Genomic DNA, 24,534 nt, shown 5'->3' with positions numbered 1-24,534 from the left:
ACGGTGTTTCACAGAAAACCTAGTATTTCAGGAAAATCTGGGTCTGGAAACTTGGTGAGCAAAGGAGTTAGGGCTTAGAAGTTGGCTGGGTGTGGTAAGGTTGTGTAAGGTTGAGTTCTGATGGGAGTGCGGAGGTGTATGACTGTAGCTCCTTTGGATAGGACAGTTCCCCTGTTTTTGCTCTTCATAATATTTTATAGCTCTAGGCAATGAAAATTCTTATATGGTTTTATAAAGCTCTGTAATTTCAAATGGATGACTTGATGGGTGTATATAATCAATGCTAATCTATGACACATAACTAATGATGTTTTAGACTCTTAGGTAAGACCTGCCTCTTTAACAGTGTCTTCATGAGTAAAAGCGGTGGTATCTGCAAGCTGTTTTCCATGCAGGCAAAGGTCAGTTCCAGTTGTTTAAACGATGTCAAAACTCAAAGCCTTTAACACCTGTGCTGCTGCAAACATTAGCTCTGCTTCTTTCTATTCCTTAGAAATTGGTGGGCCCCAAGATTCACAAAATGGTGCATGTGAAGGATTATGGCTCATAATAGATAACAATGCATTTTAATAGATGTGTACATTGCATATTTAGTGATTTGAGTTAACCATCTGTTTCCTAGTTTCTGTTTTCCATGCTTATCAGTTCTGTCTGCACAGCATGTCCTGGCACACAAGTATTGCTGTTGGCACTTTGGCATGATGGCAGAAAATAATCCTTCTAAAGAATGGGAGGTCCTTTTCAGGGTAAATCCAGTTTGGGGTTTTTTTGCTTGTTTGTGTTTGGTTGGTTGTTTTTTTGTTGTTGTTTTGTTGGTTCGTTGTTTTTTTATTATTATTTTTATTTGTTGCTGTTATCAGCACAAACCTCCTGGTCAGGTTTGTAAAGTAAAGGAAATAATGGATTACTTGTTTTCTGTTAATTTCAGATCTTATCAGTTAAGGCTTTACCTTTGCATTGCAATATCTGGTCCAGAAAGTTCAAGAATTTTCTGGTTTGGAGATAATGATCTGAAGTTGTCCGGAAACAGCTGTTTGCAAACAAAATCGGGGATTTCCTTTCTCACTAGAAAGCAAAGAAATCTGTTGTGATCTCACATATATTCTGTTGTATTTTTCAAAAACACTTCCACTGAAGTGCAGCATGCCTTTATAATCTTGCCATGGCCAGCCTGGTTATCATGACTGTGTACAATAAAGATACATCAGCAACCTCTTGATTTTTTTCTTTTTCAGGTGTTCTTCTAGCTTTATCCTTCTATCTGTTAAAGATTTGAGGCCAAATTAAGAAGCAGCTGAACTCCAACTTCCCATTATTTATTAACTGAGTATTATTTCAATGTTAATGATGCAAGGAGCCAGAAATGCAACCCATCCCTTAAAGACTCACAGATAATCACATTCCCTGCCTGTTCTAAAGAAACCATCATTACTCTTCCATTTAAGGGGCAAGATTGTTGTTAGGTTGTAACTTGTTAGGTTTCCAGGGCATATAAACTTTGTTGAGTCTGAAAGATGAAAATAATCACGTACCCTTTGCATGTGATTATTTACCTTGCTGTGAAAGGAATAGAAGCATTCTCTTTCTTGTAATTTACAGTAAATAAATTAATTTCTGCTTTGTGACCCTAAATAACTTTTTTTGGTTCCTCACCCTCCTCATCCAGTGTGATACGTATGCCCAGTCTCCTTTCTCAAAGTACTTATCAGATAATAGCATTTAACTCAAGCGAGTTTGGAACTCACCTGTTGGGAGGAGTTGTTCAAATGTGAGAATGAAATCTGATCCACATTCACCAAGCTGATGTAAAAATTAACCCACCTGGTTTAATTGGAAATGAGTCCATTATTACAACAGGGGTTTTTACGGCTTTACTATGTTTAATTCTGTCTGCAGACATCTCTGCATGAATCTAACTAATTTAAGCACTGAATTTTCAAAACATGCTTGTAAGCTTTAAAAAGTCATCTCTAAAAACTTACATCAGTCCTGGGGAAAAAAAAAGTATTAAAAAAACCCCACAACAACAATAACAACAAGTTACCACCAAACAAACAAACCAAACCACAAACCTTTAAAGTTGAAAATCAGGATGAAGCTTGAGTTACACTGAAGGGTTAAGAACACATGCTCTCTTTTAAGCTAAGGACCTGGTCTTCAGTGCTAAAAGTATTCCTGGTACCTAACAGCTTTCTGGTATATGTGTCCAGCAGGCTGGTATACTTGTCAGAAACAGATTTGACATTATCTTGGTTTATAGACTTGAAGGTGCCAGGCTGTGCTTGCTCTGTGTTTACTTGTCTAATCCAGGAGTGTCAGGCAGAGTACTCTAGTGGCTGAAGCTGTGACAGGAAAAATCAAACCTCTGGATTTTCTTAACAAGCTGAGACATGGTATTGATTTGTGTTAAACAATGACAGAAGAGTGGGAGTAGCTCCAGAGTTTGAGCTTGGTGTGAAACTCCAAGCTGACCACAGCACAGAGCTTCTATGCTGTTGTGAATTGAGTAAAAATCTCGTATGTTGATTCCTTCCTGTGTTTTCAGATACCTCTCAACGTTATATGTACCAATGAGATCCTTATGTAAATGTCTTTCAGGTGCAGAACTACAAATGCTGCATCAGGAATGGTAATCCCTAATTTCAAGTAGCATGTACAGCTGTGAGTTTAGCTGTTGTGAGGGACACATCAGAATTACACCAGAGGATAATAGTGTGAGCAGGAATCAAATATTCACAGGTCTGTTCTGCCTTTCCCTAACATAAAATGATATAAACCACAAGTAACTTGATATAAATCCTGGCACAATAAGGCAGGTATGAAGGCAAATTCAGGCTCAGTACATACTTTATCTCTGTGGCCCAAAAACTTCCAGTTTCAGTCTTGATTCTATGAATAAATTGATTACTATAAATGGATGGCAAACAGTAGGAACTTGGAAGATCTGTGTTGGTTCAGATAGTTTTTAGAGCTTAAATTCTGCTTATCAGTTACCTACTGAGCAAATAAAGCGAAGGAGTGATGCATTCTCTCTTACAGACACAACTCTTGCCCTATGAATAATATTCATAACGGTATTATACAGTTAAGCAAGAAATGGAGTATAAAGCTGTGTGATTGAGTGATCAATATGTGTTCTCATAATTTCTGTCATAATGTTATAAATCCATATATTTACACTGTGGCGTGATCTGGTTGTATGTATTAGTTATTCCACTAAACACTAAAGACTTCCGTGTACATCTGGAGAAAGAAAAACTATTTAATTATGGATTAGAAAACAGACAAGACAAGAGGTTAAAGCCTAACAGTCCTTTCGGCACAGGATGTTTCAGGGTGCACCCTGTCAGCAAATAATTACTAAGAGTCAGCAGGTTGCCTCTCATCATAAAGTTAGTGATTAAAGTGTTAACAGGAGCCTCCCTGTAGGTGTAACCATGACTAAGGGAGTGTTTCTGTCAGCTGCTTGGAGGAAGGAAAGCAGGTAGGTAAATATTCCCGACATGCACTGAGGTGTGGGGAGTGTCCTGGGTTTTCAGCACTCCCAGTTTGTTAAGCAAAATAGTAATTAACAGCTCTGTGGGTTCTGTGAAGTAGCAGAGGTAGCTGTCAGCCAGTGCGATACTGTCATGCCTCTTCCAGGACTCGGTGAAAGGTATGTGAAACTCCTCCTCTGCTTATATATATGTAAAGGTAAGTGAAATGTAAAGCCGGAGCTGTTCTGCTTGCTATGTAACCTGCAATGTCAGTAGAAAGCAGGGTTCTTTGCAGTCACCTATAACTTCAGTCAGATTCCTTCTGGGTAATTAAGGTGCTCAAGGGAAGAAGAAATATTTGGTCAGAAATTCTCGTCAAAGATGTTCCTAAACCTTGAGGTGACTTGCATGAGTCAGAGTTGTAATTAAAATACGCAGGTAATAGGTAGTGTTGCTGCTAAGGGTGTACACAAGCATAAGCCTTTGCTGCCCTTCATTCGGTTACCAGTGTGATTGAAAAGGTTATGTGGGTGACCTTGTCGGTTCTTTTTGGTGGGTAAAAGCTATCTTCCCTAAGCAACCTGAAATAGAAAGTAACTATAATAATGGATTACTTAGTGTTTGAAATAGATTTAGTGCAAGACTTGCTCTACCATAATCATTTGTGTGAAGGGAGGTAGCTTGTGTATTTCTCCTGTCATGACTTGGAATGATAAGGGGCCATTTTCACTGATGTATAACAACTTTTGGTTTTGGTAATCAAGGCCCATTCTGAACCTGCCTGAACAGAGGGTTTATGCTGTGTTTCATATTCAAGTAGTGCTGTTACTGCTTTGGACTGTGGTGGTTAGTTTTTAAAATCAAGTGTAAATAAGTTTACAAAAGGAAGAACAAAACAGAAAAAACCCTTGGTTTTTGTGGGAAAAATGCAAGTGTTCAGAGTAAATACTTTCTCTTGCTGAGACTTCTGCATTGGTGGTGAGGACATCTAACTTGAAAACAAGACGACATGAAGAGTCGTATAACCAGAGTGTGTGACTAAAAAAGACTAATAAAATTAATCTGCTAATACTGAATTTCTTATATCTGTGAATAAATCCTAATCTTGTTTTTATAGAAAAACAGAATGGTCCAAAAGTTTACTAAATACTAGAAACTTCTGAGTCAGGAAAACCATGTAGGTATGTGGCTATTGTACCTACAGTGCAAAGCTCTGTGTGCTGTACAAAATAATAGAGGTATATGTTGTCGATAGCAAGTTCATAGAACTGAGCCTTGTGGTTGTTTATATGAGAAACTGAGAACACTCACCACCTTCTTATTTCCTGTGTTCTTGGAACAACTTTGGGAAGCACTGGGTAAAAATACCTCAGTCTTTGGAGAGGTTCAGATTTGAGGGTTTTTTTTACCAGTCGTAGGAGCTCTGCATAGCACACTACTAGCTCTGCAGTCCCTAGTTTAATATGGGGAGGCACCAAAAAGCACGTCTAGGCTGTTACATACAAATTAAAAAGCTACTTGGCTGCTCCTGCTTGGCTTAACTCTGGGTATCAGGTGTCTCTCTCCTTCCAGGCTTCCTCTACAGTTGCCTCCTTTTATACTTGTGTAAATATCTGCATGGCTGTTAGCTCTTACCCTTGCTTCATCATCCGTCCGCTGTCCTGTCCATGTGCTGTCCCCTTAAGCAAATAGCTTAAAAATCGCTGTACTCGGTAAGATTGAACAGGTCCTCTCATCTGCCTCTCTGCTAATGCTTTGACTTTTTCTTGGAGAAAAAAATGCTTTAGGAAATGTATTGATCTTATAGAAAAGTAAAGTTAAGTACCTTGGTGAGATTTGTTTTGTGCCCTTGATGAAGCTATAGCTCCTCTCGCAGCTTTGGGATTGTGCAGTGTTCTTTTTTTCCATTTGTTTTTCCTTGATTTCTCCCATAGTTGCAGTCTTCTTCTGGAGGGGCTCTTTTTTCATCTGTTCCACTTCTCATTTACTCCTCTATTTCCCATCTGTTTCTTTTCTTTCCTTCCAGAAATATTTTAGGCTTCAGTCAGTCTTTCTCTGTGCATTACAGTTCTTAGTTAATTCTCAGGCCAGGAGGTTAGTCCAGCCAAGGTCCCACTTACAAAGTCTTCCTATCTGAGAGAATTTTGTGGTTGTAGTCCAATTGAGCTCAATGATGAAGTCAACTGTCTGACACTGAGCACATCTGGAGATAGCTGTGAATAGATGGCCACAGTCACACACTGTTGGAAGAACTGAAAAGTTTCCGCACTTCTTGTTATTACAAATGAATGGGATTTATGAAAAAAAAAAATCTTTCTTCCCCTGTTTGCTTCCTCAAAAGAGCTATGGGGAAGTGACATGGAAAACAAAGAAATACTGGGAGGTGATAGAAAATGTGACAGCTTTATGGATCTGTGGAGCACCAGTGTAAATATACTGTCATTTTTGGTGTCAAATAATTGTGCTGGGAACATCATTGTGTGTTCTCAACCTGCTGGCTGATGATGGGAAGGGTACATGGAAAAGAAGTGTTTTATCTCTAGGATGAACTGGCTGTCTGGAAATGTTTTGTACAAGCCCAATAAGTAAAACAGGTCACATAACTGAGGAAAATATAACAAGCATTTTTTGTGCTTCTGTGCCAACTGTAGGAGGAAAGGTCAGTATTTGTCCAGGCTAATCAGCCAGAGAGGGAGAGAACAGGGGTGGCATCGGTGAAGAATGATTTCCGTCACCCACTGGTTTTCCAGTTTGTTTCATTTTAATGGCAGCCACCTGATTTAAGATATGCATAAGGCTTTTAGGCAACTAATTTAGTGAGAGCCATTCACTTTGTAACAGAACAGATAGTTCTGTGATTATCTCACTCTTTCAGTGTGTGTGTAAAGATCACTTCTCTTAATCTGTAGAGATCGGCTTTTTCTTTCATATGAATCATTTCAAGGTCAAATTATATTGAAAAGAATGCAACTATGTGCAACGAAGCAGTGCTAGAGCTTGCTAGCATTAATGCTTGATGTTTAATAGTGGTGACTTGGCTATCTGCTCTTCTGAACATGTTGTTTCCTGACAGATGGGAGGAAGCCTAGTGTATATCCAGTTACTCAGGTGCCAATGTACATAAACTCCTCTGCATCTTCTAAAATTGTTTTGCAATTAGATTGGCATAGGCAGTCGATTCAGTTGGAGGTAATAAATCACATAAAAGCAGGTTTCAAGGTGCGGCCAATGGTTACTGAACTCATTTCGGAGGCAAAAAAACCCACTATTATCCCAGCGTACAGCAATCTCTTCCTTATATACAATCTCATGTCTGTACAGAGGTCCCTGGGCTTATTTGGCTTTCAGGTATGTTTTTGCCTCAGTGGATGTCAGCCAGAGGACAGGGGATATATGGGAGCCTTCCTACTTTTTTTGGTGAACTACTGGTGAAGGGCTATTAGAAACCCCTGTTGCTTGCATGAAGCTCATTTTGGTAGTGCCTTCAGTTTTAGAGGTTGTGAAATAACTTCCTGTATCTTTTGTAGGTTGAAGATAATGTATTTTTCTGCAAAACTTCTAATTTGTCCACATATGTATTTTTAGAAGCTGCTCATCTATGACTATGGAAGCTTTATGTAACTTCTTTTCAGGCTTAAATGATTCTATTCTTCTAAAAAAGCAGCTCAGTAGTTTAGGATAGTTTGCACAGAAGCTAGGCGCTAACTCTTAAGGTAGCCCTGGTCTTTTCAAGCTTTTAATTTCTCTTCTGAATTTGTTTTCTGAATGCTACTTGTCATGAGTACTGTAGAGAGCAGTTTTCGGACATCTTCAACCACAGAATCACAGAATGTTAGGGATTGGAAGGGACCTCAAAAGATCATCCAGTCCAATCCCCCTGCCAGAGCAGTAACACCTAGATGAGGTTACACAGGAAGGTGTCCAGGCAGGTTTTGAATGTCTCCAGAGAAGGAGACTCCACAACCCCCGTGGACAGCCTGTTCCAGTGTTTTGATACGCTCACTGAGAAGAAGTTTCTTCTCAAATTTAAGTGGAACATCTTGTGTTCCAGTTTGAACACATTACCTCTTGTCCTACCATTGGTTGTCATCGGGAAGAGCCTGGCTTCATCCTCGTGACACTCACCCTTTATATATTTGTAAACATTAATAAGATCACCCCTCAGTCTCCTCTTCTCCAAGCTAAAGAGACCCAGCTCCCTACAGCCTTTCCTCATAAGGGAGATGCTCCACTCCCTTAACCATCTTCGTGGCTCTGCGCTGGACTCTCTCCAGCAGTTCCCTGTCCTTCTTGAACTGAGGGGCCCAGAACTGGACACAATATTCCAGATGTGGTCTCACCAGGACCAGGCTCTGTCCAATGCAGTGTGAGATGAGATTCAAGTCGGTCTCCTGGCACAAGGGAGGAAGGACATCACGTCCTGTTAGGCAGATTCCTCTGCCATCATGCCTAAAGAATAAAAATAAAAAATGGAGTAATCCACTTCCATTGCAGTCTGTAGAGATCTTATTGCTTTCAGTGTGATTCATGTTTTTGTTTTGGTTGGTTGGCTTGGTTGTTGTTTTCCCCGTCTCGGAAAACCACTTCTTGGGCTGAGATGAAGGTTTCTTTCAGTGTAGTATCAGTTGTCAATCTTGAGTCTGAGTCTCTTCACTTACTTTCCTCAGTCTGCCTGTTCTTCTAGTATCTGAGGGGGAATGAAAGTGGCCAAGACTCCATAATTAAGCTTATTGAGAAATGCATTGTTGGAGTCTCGTGGGTCTGGCTTGCTGCCTACATGGTGCGCTAGAATCACTACATGGAGACCTGTAAATTATATTGCTACATCACTTTAATTATAACCTTGTTCTCTCTGCAGTGTCTCAACTGCTTTCTTTTTGTGCTGCAGGACTCTGCCAATGATCAACACCTCTTGTTTAATTTCACAAACCTGGTTAAGGGTGGTTTGCGGAGTCGTCTTTTTTTCTTAAGCGTGTGTGATCCTGGGCAATGCTCTATCCATAATTAACAAATGAATGCTAACCAGAAAATGGGTTGCAGTGTCAGTCTGTTAGCAAGTGAAGAATAATCATTGAGTAGCAGAGTAATCCTGAAACTACTTGTACATGTAGTATTTGGGATTTAAGGTACTGTGATGTACTTGGTGGGAAAGACTTATGGCTTTTTTTAGTAGGAGTGGGAAATATTTAGGCGTTAATGCCAAGTGTAAAGTTGTCAAAATACGGTGTAGTCAGCCCTTAGAATGAGTGTCTGGGCCTGTGTCATTTAGCAAACTAAAGTTTTATTATTGTGTTTACCATGTATTTTTGTTAGTGGCATTAGGGGATGTAACTTCTTTTTTTTTAACCTTTTGTTGAGTTTCATCTCTTCTGAATAAATGAAGAAAGTGACTATGAAAGCACAGCATCTACCATCTGTTTCCATCAATGAGGAGAAGTCCATAACAAGGTAAATTATTAAAACCCCCACATTTAATGACAATTAATTCAAGCTAGTCCCCCCTACTCAGAGGATCCTGTAGTGACCTGAGCCCATAGTAGCAGCAGCAATTCCTACAACTTGCCTTCTGTGAAGTATCTACAGGGCAAAGTTGCCCTTTATTTGGATTTCAAAGAACAGAACATTAAACCTTTTGGTCTGTGCATTTTGTTCATTAGGTAAAACAGTGCTTTTAGTGGATATTGAAATAAAATTTCATATTAGGGAGGAAGACATTCCTGTCTTTGAAATCAATTGAAATGGAACATGAATTCTAGTGTTTAACTCGAGCTCTACTTGTTTAAGATACGGGTTTTCATCTCTAGCCCCAAATGGCAGGCTTTACTTGCAGAAAGACCTGTCAGGCTGCAATCTTTATTCTGTGGCAAGTGAAAGTGGTTCTTTAAAAAGCTTGGAATTGCACTTGAACTGGCTTTTGTGGGATGCTTTTCCACAGTTAAATCTGGCTGGTAGGAATTCTTCCTAATGATGCCATAAACCCTGTCTCTCCTGGCGTGTAGTTCCATCACTTTTTTAGGGGATTAAATTTTCCCTTGCTCCCCAGAGCACAGGAGTTGGAAGAGGGGGTTCTTTTCTTACTTCACTTCCATGCCTCTTGATGTTTCTGTGGGACCACTGAAGAAGCAGACCATAAATGCACCCAGGGATGGAGCCTAGGGTAAAATGTCTCGTGCTCCCATAGGTATTTGCATCTGAATCCTGATACTCTTATATGCAGCATGACCACTGCTCTTCATTTCTCCCTTCTTAAGAAGGAGTGTTGGAGCTTTGCCCAAAACAGACAGGCAATAAAAGCATCCCTTCCCTTCTCCTAAATAGTTGTTCTCTTTGTATTGCTGCTGCTTTGGGACATACTGCTTCTACATCAGGGGTAATTAATCTGTGTGAACTTTTGTATGGCATACAAAAGCATTTGGAAATGTTCTAAATGAACCAGTGTCTTTGTTGGTTTTTTTGTTTGTTTTTGTGTGTTGTGGGTTTTGTGGTGGTGTTTTTTTCCTCCTGATCGAGACCATTTTGCATTACAGTCATGGTTTAAAGCACTTTTCATGCTTCTTTGTCTTAAGAAAAAACTAATAAGCATTTCAAGAATCACTGGTGTATTCCATATGCACTCAAACTTGCTTCCAGTGGAATTTCCAGACTATCATCCCTCATCTATGCCTTGAATCTGCTGTTAGGTAACTACTCTTACAGTGGTATCATGCAAATCTTGCTGACATGGCAAGCCTGCTCTTCGGGAATTGCACAATGGCTGGATCAAAAGGCTGACCAAAGCACGTGAGATTATTTGGCTGGCTGAACTATTGTGTCTTTAAGCATAACTGTCATAAATATTCATGGATGAATGCACAGGGCTTAGGGGAGAAGAGGACACAGGTGAATTGTTCTGGGTTAGTATTTGGAACAAACATAATTTGGGGTCTCTTGTGGTTTACCACTGGGAGTCTTGACCTTACTTCTCCCTTGTATCCTACCTTCTTTACTGAAGAAAGTGGTGAATCTGCAGTAAACATTACCTTTTTTTGGGGTTATCACTATGTCTTTCTACCAGTTACTTATCTTTGGCTTCCGTTACTGGCTGCATTCGGCTGTTGTCAAAAAGCTGTGCTATGGGAATCAGTCTTGCAAAACAACAAGAGCCACTGATTTTTCTGGCAGCATAACTCTGAGATGACAACCATCTGGATCTTGATTAGGGCCATCTTTGGGCCTTTGTAGTGGAGCTGTGTTACACGAAGACTCGTTCTAGAACTAGTAGGCTGATGCATGTGTTACTTCATTCTGGTGCTAAAAAAAAAAAAAAATAATTTTCTGTCCTCTTACACTACAAAAGGACAAACGAGTCAGTGTGAGCTACTGTTAAATCTCTCCCTCAGGGCTTTTCTAATGGCTTGTGTGGTTCATCACAGCTGCTTGCACTAATGCAAGACTGAAACTTAAAAGATTTCGATGTGCAAACTTCCGTGGAAGTTACTGGAAAGTTTTTCTAGACAATGCAAGAAACTAAGTGAAAATTTTCAGAGCTTACTCTGAGAAATGGCATCTGCCTCAGAGATAGCCCTTAAAACATCACTTAGTGCTTTTAGACTGTGGTTTTATTTGCTTATGCTGCCAACATGGACTAAGAGTAACAGCTGGGTCTCAGATTGTGACCTAAATCCTTATGTATTCCTAATCTGTCTTCAGGGAACTGATCTACCCAACTTTTTACCTGGAAAAAGCTTGCAAAAATAACAGCTGTCAATAAAATGATTGCCAAAGATATTAGGCTCCTAAGCATAAAAAGACTTAGGTTTTAAACATTCCACAAGCAGGTCTATCACAACATAGGTCAAAGAAACCTACATATCTCCTACTTGTATGTTAATCTTATATTGCATATGTATTTTGTCTGTCTATGAGGCCAAGATGTCCTTAATCTTGCTGACCCTTAGCTTATACCTGATTCATATCCAAGTCCATTAACACTTTTGTTGGGTTGACCGAAATATGATCCCTCATAGCTCACGAGACACGAAGAACCTATGATGAGCTATTCCAACACAACGAAATAAAGGCTTTCACCACCCATGTTACTAGGATTTAAGATGAAAGTGATTTGCAATAAATGTTGAAAATGCTGGTTTAGAACCCAGCGCTCTTGATAAAGACACTTCAAAATATGTTTTGAGGAGTTGCAGTAAGTTAACAAAGTAGCTAGTTTACATCCAGAGTGTTAGAAGAGAATGCAGTTAACCTTGTTGGGTTTAGTGGTGCAGCCCTTGTCCTAATGTCACCTGCTGAATGAAAGCCTGGTTTATATTCTCCCTTCTCACCAGCTAACAGCACATTGCCAAGTTTGATTTATTAGGTGGAGCAAGGAATGGATAGAGTATGCCAGGGGAAGTTTTTCACTTGTACACTCTGCATTCCCCCCACTCCAAGCACATGCACACACACCTTAACTGGCCTCCAAGCGTCCCCCCCTATTTCTCTCTCCAGCCTGTCAGATATCTGCCTGCCTCACTCCAAACAAAGAAGCAGGTGCTACAGGTCTGTATCCCATGTAGAGACACACCATGATATAGTTCTGCTTAGTGTTATTAAGAGATATGTATCCAGATGCTTCGGAAACATAGAAATAGTACCAGGTGACTGAGAAACATCACCCTGTTGAAAGTTCCTGCTTGAGCTCTTGAAGGGACTGTGGACAGCAAAGGCTGAAAATGAAAGAAGAGTGTGTGCATCATAAGCCACAGAAGGTGTAGGCTGCTGGAGTAAGACTGTATGACAGTGTCACAGAAGATACTTCCTTTGTCTAGTTGGTACACTTAAAATCAAACATAGCAGTTTCCACCTACATTATTTGCATTTCTTAGCATAATCCATTATTTTCCTCTTCTCTTGCACTGATTTCTTGGCATTTCCTAGTATCTAAAGTGAGATCTCCTAAGCAATGCTGATTTTTGTTTGTTTGTTTGTTTTTTAAATTAACACAGTCAATTGTGCAGACATTTAAATGGTCAGCTTGAGTAAATTGAGGCATAGTTTGATCAGAGAGATGCTATGAAATAACATTGATTTCCCCCCTGAAAATATCCTTCTGGTCTTCTTTGCAACAACTGACAAGCTGATCTTGTTCCTGTTCCTAGGGTAGAGATCACTCTTTGGTTTGTAATCTCTGATAAGAGTGCCACTGTCACCATTGATAATATCCTTGCAATTTGGGATGTAGGTGTGTTGTGACTTTTACAGGAAAACAACAGTTAAAAATTCTGCTGAAACTATACATGATAGTGTCTCCTGTTCCCCAAGGCTGTATTGTGAAGCCCCTCTCTCTAAATATATCTCTCATAGAAGGAGGTGTCTAATATTTTGTATATGGTTTTTGTTCATATATTCCTGCATCTCTGATGTTATTTCTTTGTTCTTGGTGAACTCTGGTGAAATATTTAAAATGTGATTTCTGCTGAGTACTACTGAGTAGCATTCTTGGGGGGGGGGGGGGGGTTTGGGTTTTTTTGAGTGTGGGTTGGGTTTTTTTGGGTGTGGGGGTGGTTTTTTTTGGTGTTTTTCATTTGCTTTTTTGTTTTTTTTTGTTTTTTTTTTTTTGTGACAGTGTTAGAAGTCAGCTTTTGGTTTTGGGGTGTTTTGTTGTGGTGTGAGTTTTTGTTTTATTTTTTCTTTTTTTTTTTTTAACTTAAAATTGATGTAGAAGTTGCAGTTGTGCTTCTGGTAGTACATAACTCTTAAATAGTTTCAATAAGTCTCTGTGGAACTTACTGAGAGATGTGTTTTGCCTACATTTTGGCTCTTACATTATCTCATACTAGACAAAAACATGGAAGTAATATACAGTATTTGGAAACAAACTTGGTGTCTTCACTCACCACTGCAAGACAGTACATTAAACCATTTTGATGTTTTTTTGGCTCATCTGGTGCTTCAGGGTTTGTCTGTGAGGAAGAATGTGTACCTTTCCGTGCAATTGTTTCCCATGCCTAATTGTCTCTGCTGGTGGAAATTGCTTTCTTGAATTACAGTCTAAATGTTTGCTGTTTAATTGGTATGGGGAAGAGCATTTCATTCTTGATAGTCCTGAAATAGACATCACTTAACTCTGTCTTTGTTCAGCCCTCCTTTAACCTGAGCTGCAACTTGCTTGTCTTCATCATGATTCATACCACTTATCACTCCCCTTGCTCTTCTTTGGACCTTGTCAACTTGGTGTGTCTCCTTCTTCAAAAGCATCTCAGTCTCTGCTGGAATTTCCCAGGAGATTTGGCAATCACTCAGTTAAAATCCAGTAGCTAAAGTTCTTTCCAGATGAAGTTGCCAAAGGGAGGAGGTAGAGACCATGGCCTAGCAACTCACCTGTGCAGTAGCTCTAATTTGGTAATTTTGAAATTTCATCAAATTTGAACCATTTTCTGAAACTCTCTTCTTCTGCAGTGTTGTGAGTTTTTGAGAAGTGGAGACAGGCATAGTTATTTCCCACAGTGGGTCTTAAATACTAAGTTTTAAACATAATTAGCACCAGCGTGTCTCACATTGCCTTCCTGCCTCTATGCAGTGTTTCTGCAGCAGAACGCTATACTACGTTTTTTCAATTGCATCCTGAATTTCTATTTGAAATCTGAGATGATGTGCAGGCTTATCCTTGCTTGTTGACGGAGGTTCTCTTCATCTTTTTTCTACTGAGCAAAGACTTAGTGCAAATCTGTTATCTTTCAAGTAGAAGGAAACTCAAGTGTTTTGTCTAAGCATGCTGTAGATATTTTGAAATAAGAAGAGTATCTGAAAAAAATAATTAAAAAAAAAAAACAAAAAAAAAACAACATGGAAACCACCATGCAGGGAAAACAAATTGTAACCTACTTTATCTGCAACATTTGTAGATGGGAGTGTTGTTCCTGCTTGCTTTCTCCTCATAACTGTAACGGAAGACCAAAGTACAAGTTATTCTAGGGCATTGTTATTAACGTCACGTCAGACTGTGACTAATTAATTTCCACTGTGTATCAGGTCTTTAAACAAGCAACTTAGAAGCAATCCAGGATCTTGACAAAATTTTATTCCTGAAGTTCCTGTATTAATGATTAACAAACATGTACGAAGATTCAGTGGGTAACACAGATACAGGGTGTTACCCTGCCACTTATCACCTGGATTTTACAGTGACAGAGATGTTTAAAAATTATCTTTTCATTGTGATCTTTTATTCTAGAGAGCAGCTCAATTCTCTTCTGAAGACTTACAACTCTTACTATTCTGATCAAGAAAATCTGCAGCTGTCATATAATCAGGTAAGGGTCTATGTAAAAATAATATGAAAAGCACAGCATAACAGTAGGAAAAGCAGTAACAGGTGCTGATGTTTAATGCAGCTATGCTGAACAGTGTGAGATACCTGTTTTGTGTCAGTATATTAGATGGAGTATTTCACTGTAAACAAAACAGCACAGCGAGAGTCAGATCCTGTGAAGAGAACAGAAATAGGTATGTTCAGACTAGTGAGAGTTTCAGATTTTTAAGTGTGATCTCCTCGCCATCACATTGCATGTACCACAGGAAATCATTCTTTGGGGTGACTTCTCAAATCTAATATTATTAGCTGGGAGTGAGCAGAACTGCAAATCTTCAGTGTTCAGTTCTCCCCTGTCCCTCTAGCTTGAACCAAAAGCATGTGATGGCAGGACTACCATCACTCTGGTCAAGGAGGTACTGTCACTCCTTCCTCAAATGTTAAATCTACAGTACACTTGTAAGCGTAGCCCCAGGAATGTGTCTTCTGTGCAGACTAGAAGACCCTGTGGCACTGAAGGAATGATGGAAGTATGAACTGTCTCTCATACCACACAGTGCCTCGTTTAGAGGTCTGAGCTTCCTTCCCTTCACAAGCTGCATTTCTTTTGTTCTGCTGATATTAAGACCCAAAAAGGACACTTAGAGAAATTTGGAGCAAAAATGGTCTGAAAACAGATAGTCCTTACTTTTCTGTCCGAGCTCATTCTGCTGTGACAGTTTGATGTCAGCAAGCATGGGACTGATAACGGGGTTTGGACTGATGCAGTGCCCTGTGTCAACAAGGACAGATTAATTAACTGTTTCTTCTTCATTTACCAGCTGTAATTCTTCCCCTTCCTACCTTGTTAGTGCCCTGGTTTCAGAAGAGCTCGTCGTACAAGTAGAACAAATAGGATTTGACTTATAATTGCATGGAGCTGCAGACATGTTGTTTGGAAAAACTCTTGGTTAAAGTCATACTAAGGCTGAAGTGAGATCAGGTCAGCAGTGGCTTTAGCTGTTTTGGAAATACCTTATGGATGGAGGTTACATGAACTCTCTGGGTAACCTGTTCCAGGACTCTGTCTTGACCAATTTCAACATGTTCCTGTTAATTTGAGGAGAAATCAGTTGTTATTACTCTATTATTATTTGGTTAATATGGAGCACTGCACTGGTTATTTTTTATATACTCTCTCTTTTTTTTTTATTTGTTTTTTTTTTTTGTTTGTGGTTTTTTGTTTTTTTTTTTTTTTGTTTTTTGTTTTTTTTTTTTTCTTCAGCAAGAAGGAAGCAAACCATTTATTGAAGGAATCTTGTTGATATTTTGGGGAGTCCGACATCCTATCCAATTAAAAATTCAGGATGAGAAGCAGATACCCTCTTTTGTAACTTTGAAGTCCACAGAAAATGTGGGTTTGTTCCCTAGTAAAAGGTAAGGGTTAGTGATAAGCGATTGTCTATCACAGATTACCTTTCAAAGCACCTCAGGTGTGATACCATTGCTTCTCAGGGCGAAGTTAAAGCCAGGGCTTTGGTCATGCAAATTCTGTTAAAACACCTTAGAAATACACAGAGATCATCTGCTTCTTCAGACTGCTGTCTGTGACATTTCATGTTAGAGTCCATTGTGCTGATCTGACACTTGCTATATTTGGCCTATCTTTGAAAAAAAAAAAAAAAAATGGAGGTAGGTGTTTAGAGTATTTATTCTTTGTGTTTTGAACACTATTTTCCAAACCTTGGTTAGTGATTTTTTTTTTTTTTTTTTTATTACATCTGATGAACTAAAGCTGAGTAATGTGTAATAAGGAGGCTAAGCCAATGTTTACCCTGAACAATTCCCTGATAATTTTTGTATTTAAGAGCTCACTTTCTTAATTACCCACTGCCTTAAGTTGCCCATGGTACAAGTTTGAATTGTGAATTTAATTCTACCACTCAGTGTAGCTCCGGTAAAATCCCTGTCTCTTGCTTTTGACATTAAGGGATGTCACTTGTCAGGAGTAACTAACAAACAACTAGAGTCTGAGACAAATCTGGTTCTCTTTGTTTACCTTGACCAGGTCTAGTGGTACGGGGTGTGTGTGGCCTTTTAGGCAGTTCAAGTTTAGCTTTGCCTTTTATTTCTTAAGAAACATATGACTGGTGGAGATTTGAATCTTAAGGTAAATATTAATTAATGATAACAGAAACGGGAAGTTGCCCTGACTTGCTTTTTTAAGGTAGGCAGAGCAGCTTGACTGTTTGATCTTGAATTAACTTTTTAAATGTATGGAACAAAACAGAGATTGTTTTTGGCCTGTTCATTGGAGTTAGTTGAATATTGTTTTGAATATATATAGGAAATGAGTTTTTAATATTTTTCCTGAAAATTGGTTCATTTTCCATTAGAACAGTAACAGACCACAGACTTATTGCTAGAGAGTTTATGCAATGATTTATAGAAGTATTGGCATAAAGAAATTTGGGGTTTGAAGCAGGCTGGACTGAATTCCCTGTTCCCCTACAGAAATGGTTTGGATAACATGAGAGGCCAGCGGGGTAACTCAATCTTTCATGTCCCCATCTGTGTGAAGACATGATATGTCTTATGACTGTTCAAACCATAATATATGGATTTTTTTTTTTTCTGTATGCCTGCCTGCTATCCTTCCTGTGGTTTATGCAAGGTATTACTATAAAACAGATAGAGAATTACTCCAAATAATTTAAGGAACATCATGGTCAATGTTCAACAGGCTCTAAATAGGACTGTTGCATTTGGGATCCCTAGTCATACCATGCATTACCAACTAGTTTTATTACGATCTGAGCTAAAAATTACTGCCTTCATATACCACAGTGAAGTCTGTAGTCATAATCTATAAAGTGTTGAACAGCAATAGGAATGTATCATGTGAAGCCTGGCTACAGGATAAATTGAATTCACTGAGTTAATGAGGAATAATTAACTATAACTATATGTTTGGTATTTCAGGGGAATGACTCGCTGGGGAGAATTTGATGATCTGCATTGTCTTAGCAGGGAGACATTGACATCTACTGAAGAAAAGCCAAATCTTGAGCAAAGTTCGTGTCTGTGTTCTTACATTCCTTAAAAATTCTTTGTTCTGTGACCATGCAAAAATAATTTGACCAGTAAAGGGAAATCTGTCTCTGTTAAATGTCTATTGCATGCTAGCGAAATACTGGCATATGATAGGTTAGTGAAGACAATTACTGTGTAGAAAACTTTTCAAATGGACAGTAATGATGGGCTGTGTTTTCACCAAATATATAATTCCCTAGAAGTGAACAAAATGTTAAAGTGTGGCCTTTGCAAACAGCCTGTTGCTCTTAGTTGTACACCCATGCACTGTTCTACTACCATCCCCCCAGCCACCTAAAAAAATAATGCGAAAACCATCTCTCCACCAAGAACCTTCCTCCTGCGGTGCTGCTGGCAAGGAGGGTAGGGAGCAGCTGTACAATATGCCGATGTAGTTTCATTTTGTCCAGGTTACCCATGTTACGAAAGCTGTACTCTGAAGCCCAAGAGCAAGAAGGAACATGATTCTGCTACCCTGCCCAGCACTGTCAGCAGTGCAGCTGCTGTGCGCAAGAGGACCAAGTTCCCCATGATAGCAAGGACAGAAGTAGAAACTCACAGGTTTTCAATTAATGGACATTTCTACAACCATGAGGTACAAATGTTTGTGCTTGTGTTTCATCACCTGAGGTTGGCTACTGGGACATATAAAAATGTCCAGCAAGTTTCTGGACTTCCCCTGCCCCCTCTCAGCCAAGAGGGGCACTCCCCACTGTTCCCCATCACTGGGCCTTGGGCTCAGCCCCTGGGGTCTATTTTCTGGGTCTTCCTCAGAGGTGGGTCAAGTCTGCATGGCCAACTGCATGAGGCAAGGGTGTGCAGGATCCTCAGTGGTGCTGCATCCTGGGGGTGCTGTTTCCTTTTCCTGAGGACACTGCCAGCCCTTATCTATATACCCTACAGTTTACTCTGGAGCTATGCTGGTTTAGATCCTTTTGAGTCCCAGCTGTTGAGTAAAGGAGTTCTCATATTATGCTCTTTTGCTGCTGTTTTTATTCCTAGACATCAGTTTTTACTCCGGCTTTTGGATCAGAAACCAAAATAAGAATAAACAGCCAGATGAGAACAAGACAAGTAATAGAACAATTGCTTCAAAAGTTTAAGGTAACCATCTGTGTGGTTGCAGAAGCAAGTGCAGCCGTGTTTAGAAATGTTAAATCAATTGTGTCACACCAGTGCTGGGTGAAAGGCAGGAAATGACTGGGAGGGTATAGTTCATGGAACAGAGCGCAGGAAAAAAAAAAAAAAAGAGCATTTTTTAAGGAACAGTTTTATTTTACAACTATTCCACAGCTATTTGAGTCTAGAAGAGGTATTTTAAGTGTATAGTTGGCAGTGAAGGAAGAACCACAGAATGTATAAACTCATGCACAGGAAGGGAAAGTGCTGCTGCACCGTCAGCGTTTCCAAGCACAGAGGAGGGTTGTGTGTTAAATGCACGTAGCCGTGCTTCCCTCTAATGACAGGCCCTCGTAATTGTCTTTTGCTTGAAACAAAAGGGAGTTCTCTTATAGCCTGAGTGGCTGAGGTAAGTGTTCTGTTAGATCCAGGCACATCAAAAGCTCCAGAAAGTCAGGGTTAAAAATCATGCTCAAGATCAGTGTCACGCTGTTTTTTTCTTTTTTGCCCCCACCCCTTGGAGTTTCTTTGGTACCATCTTACATGATTATACCCAGTCAGAAATATATATTTACCACTAGTGCTGTGTGTTTCTCCAATATCTTTATTCTACATAGCTTTTTAGTGTACAATTTTTGATAACTCTGTTTAGCTTGTCTAGACTTTGCTATTGCAGAATGACTTCACATGCTTAGTGAGACTTGGTAGTGAAATACTAAAAAGGATAATTTGACTGCTATGGATGATAACATTGAATGGAATTACTGAGCAGGTTGCAAAGTTGTAGAGAACAAGTCAAAAAGTAAGTGTTCAGGAGGACTGCTATTTTTTGAATGTGGTTGTGTAGACAAGGGTGCAGGAAGAGATCCTAGGGTTTTACCCTAGTCCTAATACCCTTGGTAAATCTGCTGATCACCTGAAAAGGAAGTTATCTGAACTAGTTAAGGATGTTCCAAGGAAACGAGACTGGAAAGATCTGTTATTGCTGAGAGGGCATGTTACTGATGTGGGCAACATGATAATGAAAGCAAAGATGATGTGGTGGGGTACAGGGACAATGAACATGGCAGCACAGCTTTATATCTTACTCAAATCCACCATCCTTTAACTTTTCCACTGATGGGATCCCACTCTCAGACTTAGATTTAAATATCTGAGTTGAAAAGCACAGAGAATATCTGATGCTAATTAAATGTTAGGGACGTGTATCAGTCAGTCTGAATAGATTTGTTGTTGTTGTTTTGTGTTTAACAGATAGAAAACAGTCCACATGAATTTGCACTTTATATTATCCATGCATCTGGAGGTAAGCCAGACATTGCTGTTTGATTGCTTCATCTCTAATTATCCTCTGTGTGTGTGCACGCGTGTGTGTGCAGCGCTTAACTGGGAGTGACAGAATTAATCCCAGGCGTCTGTCCTTGTTCAGGCAGTGTAGACATGGTGTGGCTTTTGGGCTTTTCTAGAGACCCCTTAGAGATGTGTGGTCCTCTGATGGCAAGGAAAATATGAGTACTTTTTTCTGTGTGCTCTGAGTGCTGTGAGTGTGGTTGGTTCAGCTAAACAGGCCTTAGTTTTTTCCTGTATTTGACAGCTGTGTTTAAGATGCTTTTCTGGTCTAACTTATGTTCTGCACAGCCACACTGCAGCTGTGGGATACCAGGCTCCAGCTGGTGGTGTCACAGACACTGGATGGTTTGGATTGTAGTCTTGATTTGCAGATGCCTGGTTTAAAGTACTAATTTTGTAGAGGAAAAGTATTGCTTATGCAGCATCATCTATTCTATTGCTTCAGGATGAAGCAGCTTTAATCTTTATTAAAAACAAAACCTGAAAAAACAGGAGAGAGAGCTGATGGGCGTGTACCTTAAATGGCAAAATATGAAGTTGAAGCAATGTTTCACAATTATGGAGTGGCTGTAGTTTAGGAAGTTCTGGTCAAGCTGATGGGCCTGGATCAGTCTCTTAACTGCATACTTGGGTACCTAAATTGCATCTCCTTTGTGTCAAATATACCAATTTCTTTCAAAATGCACAGCATAAGTGAGGTGACACGTCCTCCTGCATTTATGTGTTACATACTTGATATGTGTCTAATAATTGTCTATCAGTCACATATAGGATCTTTGTCAATTAAAAAAGATTGCTGATTGCATGAGGTACCTAGAGGCTAGGTTATATGGTCTGTGAATCATGACATTTCTTCTGAATCACAGAAAAGAAGCAGCTGAGGAGCAGAGATATTCCCTTACTGCACAGACTCTTACAGGGGCCCTCCCAGAAGATTGCCAAGTTTTTTCTCATGGACAGGGATGTGGAAGAGATCAGCAGTGATGTATGTATATCTTCAATTCTAAAACTTCACAGGGTTTTTCCCAACTCACATACTCACTAATGTGCATTTCTTGTTGTCTTCTTGATAGGTTGCTCAGTATCTTCAATTTCATCTTCCCTTTTTGGAATCAATTCTGCGCAGAATAAATGAAGAAGAACAACAGGAGATTCAACAAACAATTGCAAGGTAAATAGAGGTAAAATTAGTGGTATTGCTTACAGTCCAGGTGAATATTTACAGTTATGGGTTGGCTCAAGAGGTTTATGTAGCAGTGTGCAGTTAGAACACTGTGTTGTGACTGTTTGACTGAAACTTGGTGGGATTTATAATCCTTTCTGTATCCTGCATCCCCAGATGAACTGTTGCTGTTAAAGGTTCCAGAATAAATACTAGACTACATATATATGGGTGGACCTTCCCAGAAAATTCGGACCCTTGTGGTCACTTCTATTGGACTTCTTTTGTTCTAAGCTTTACACTGGTTCCCCAGGTTCTACTTGCTGCTCAGTATTTCCTTGGAAAGTATAAATGCAGTAAAGACTGTGATACTATTCAGATAGCCATACCGTTTAATCTAGATTAGTGCCAAATTCTTGACATCCCTTTAAAACTTAGCTTCTGATAAGTGGCGTGTGTTCTTCTGATGGTAGCTCAAATGCACAATGGGTATAAGTTATAAATGCATCGGTATGTCTGAACATGTATCTGAGACCAGAGGTCAAAAGTAATGAGAGTCTGTACAATTTTATCAAATTACCATCTGATAATCACTTTGAATCAAAGTGGTAGGGAAACGTAAAGAAAACAGTAAATAGCCATTGCCATTTTCTATGAGAAAAGCTTTCATTACAGCAGTTTTCAGCCATTCAACTGGCATGTTAAAATTTGGGTTGAACTTATGCAGCATTCTATGCTACTTAAATGCTTTCTCCCTCTCTTCATCTCAGGTACCTTAAAGAGAAGAGTGTGATATGTCAGCACCTTCATAGTCGAACTGTTCAAAAAACAGAGACCACAGTTTGATGTAAAAGGTTTATTGTGAATACTCCATGCACCAGTTCTACCAAAGGACAGTAACTATGTTTACTTCCATGTGTTGTGACTGAAGATTACTTCAAGCACAAAGGTGTTCAAAGTGCTGAAGCTTGTCTTATTACGCAACTGAAAATGAACTCATGCTGCCTCAGCTCTGGAACACAAGTTGGGAACCACCTAAGAAGATTCACTAAATCCCTCAGAAGTCAGATGCTGAATCCAACTAGACAATTCAGATAGGGAAAAAAATCCTGGGAAAAGCACAAGGCTTTAAAACCTACCATTTTCCAAACCATTAGCAAAAGTTTAGCATATATGAAAAATATTGTGATAACAGATATGCTAATTTAATGTGTGAATTACTCTTTTCAGTAGAGTTAAGTGGCAAAAGGTATTTATGTATCTAAGATTGCAGTTACGCTTTTCACTTACCTTACAAAAATAGGCAGGCAAGAGAGACCATGAAATCCCACTGGCTTCAGATTGGTATTAATAGATGCCTAACTTGCTTAAGCTTTGAGCTACAGTTTGAAAAACATAAATTGAAACCCTCCCACTTTATAGCTACTTGGCTCTTAAGCATATCTCTGAAGTATCTCTTGAACTGCAAAATAAGAACTCTGACTAAATACTGTTTTATCTGCTCAGTCAGGTCCTGGAAGGCACCTCAGCATTTGTTGTTGTTACTGAAAAAAATTATTCTGTGTTGCTTCCTGTGTTTTATATTTGAAGGTGGAAATTATAAGTGTTCAGTGAGAGAGGCTGAACATCACAGCCATGATAGCATCAGGTTGGTGTCCTCCCCACAAGTGAAATTTTTGAACAGTGCAGTGTACAGGAGCCAGCTATTGGATCCTGTCTGTTTGAGTCATGTTGAATAGTAAAGCTCAAATTGTAGAAATGTAAATAAAATCCAATTTGTGCACAATTAATTGTCCTCCTGCATTAGGTTGTCTCTTTTACATGGTATCTGTGTTTTGCCTCAGCTACCTTTGGCTTATGCAGATAATAAGAAAAATACTGTGAGATGAGGAAATCAATGTGTAGAAAATGTTGCCTAGAAATCCTGTGGAATAAATCAAATGTGGAAAACATCACATTGCTTGAGATGCTGTTACTTGTATGGTAATTTAAAAGTGAAATACCACTGTGCTAATTGAAGCTATTGTGCTCAGGGCCTCAATTTAATGTGCAGTCTATTATCTTGTCCAGGAAAATAATCAAAGGCAAGGGAGCACAAAGAGGAAAGATGACAAAAACTCGGCAATCAAGATGCATGGTATTAAATAACAGATAACATAGAGGTGCAAATGTATAATAACTTCCTTGAAGCAACAAAAGTATGCACACAAGCATCACTGAAATTTCCCCAGGGACCACTCAAATACCTGCTGCAGGAGATATGTACTTGCAAGATAAAGTGAAATTTCAGTTGTCTTGAAGTAGTTCATGGTCAAGGCCCTACCCAAACTCCAAGGTGACAGTTGTAGCAATGTCGTGTATTGAGTTGCTCATCCCTCTGCAGCCAGATGCATCTCGGGCACCAGCTGGGTATACAGAAGCACTATGAAAACGGTGCTCAAGTCAGAATAGGGGCAGACCTGTTTGTCTGGATTTCTGGCTTTCTTCTGCTTAAGTTACTATAAGGAGCAAGTGGGAACTCGTTTGCAAAGCAGGATTCAGATAGCTGAAGGTCAGGAGCAGGGAAGCAGTCTGCACTCACTGGGAAATTGCAAGTGCTACAGAGATCTGTGCTGCTGCCATCTGTTAGAACCAGTAAAAAAGTATTTAGGTTGTTTTTTAATGCAGAATAGGCTATATCTGTTGTGTGTTCCATTCAGTAAATGCTTGAGTAGTTGTATGAAGGTGAAGTATGAAAATTTTTGGAGTATGAAATATTAATAATTCCTTTGTCTGAGTTTAAAACAAAACTCAACGCACAGACCGTGTGGTAAAGAAATTATTTTCAGGTAGGTTCTCCAGTCCTCTGTGTGTGTACACAATTTGTAAATTGAGCCTTTTAGCTATTGTCTGATGTTAAATACTTGAATCTTTTTTTTATCTGTCCTGCTGAATTGGGACTAAAAGATTCTGGAAAATAACTACAGAACATAGCACAGGCTATCTAAGGTCTTCTGGGTTTTAAGCACTAGTGAAAGCTGCAACTCTGCTGCAGTGTTAGTTCTTCGGGAATACTGTGGTCATTTAAA

At 39.4% G+C, this 24,534-nt stretch overlaps 2 protein-coding genes across 7 annotated transcripts in view; one reads left to right on the top strand and one right to left on the bottom strand.

The window, feature by feature from the left end:
- LOC136101007 (albumin) overlaps window positions 1-24,534 on the bottom strand; it is a 433,515-nt gene that overhangs the window by 361,565 nt on the left and 47,416 nt on the right. The window lies entirely within an intron of this gene.
- Window positions 2,673-23,421, top strand: RASSF6 (Ras association domain family member 6). Of its 5 annotated transcripts, none has more exons than XM_071807903.1 (11): window positions 3,460-3,484; window positions 8,835-8,924; window positions 14,686-14,764; window positions 16,028-16,179; window positions 17,725-17,816; window positions 18,246-18,430; window positions 18,838-18,939; window positions 20,209-20,260; window positions 21,171-21,289; window positions 21,378-21,475; window positions 22,237-23,421. In XM_071807903.1, the coding sequence occupies exons 2-11, from the start codon at window positions 8,854-8,856 to the stop codon at window positions 22,310-22,312; spliced, it is 1,026 nt and encodes a 341-aa protein (XP_071664004.1). In that variant the 5' UTR covers window positions 3,460-3,484; window positions 8,835-8,853; the 3' UTR covers window positions 22,313-23,421. The 5 variants fall into 5 exon arrangements, with proteins under 5 accessions (XP_071664005.1, XP_071664004.1, XP_071664003.1 ...); XM_071807902.1 differs by lacking the exon at window positions 3,460-3,484 and adding an exon at window positions 3,495-3,693; XM_065837048.2 differs by lacking the exon at window positions 3,460-3,484 and adding an exon at window positions 3,496-3,655.

The sequence above is a fragment of the Patagioenas fasciata genome, chromosome 4 (genome assembly GCF_037038585.1).
Source record: "Patagioenas fasciata isolate bPatFas1 chromosome 4, bPatFas1.hap1, whole genome shotgun sequence".
NCBI classification, from domain to species: Eukaryota; Metazoa; Chordata; class Aves; order Columbiformes; family Columbidae; genus Patagioenas; species Patagioenas fasciata.
The sequence above is the reverse complement of the archived record's forward strand: the minus strand, read 5'-3'. Positions and strand labels throughout refer to the sequence as shown.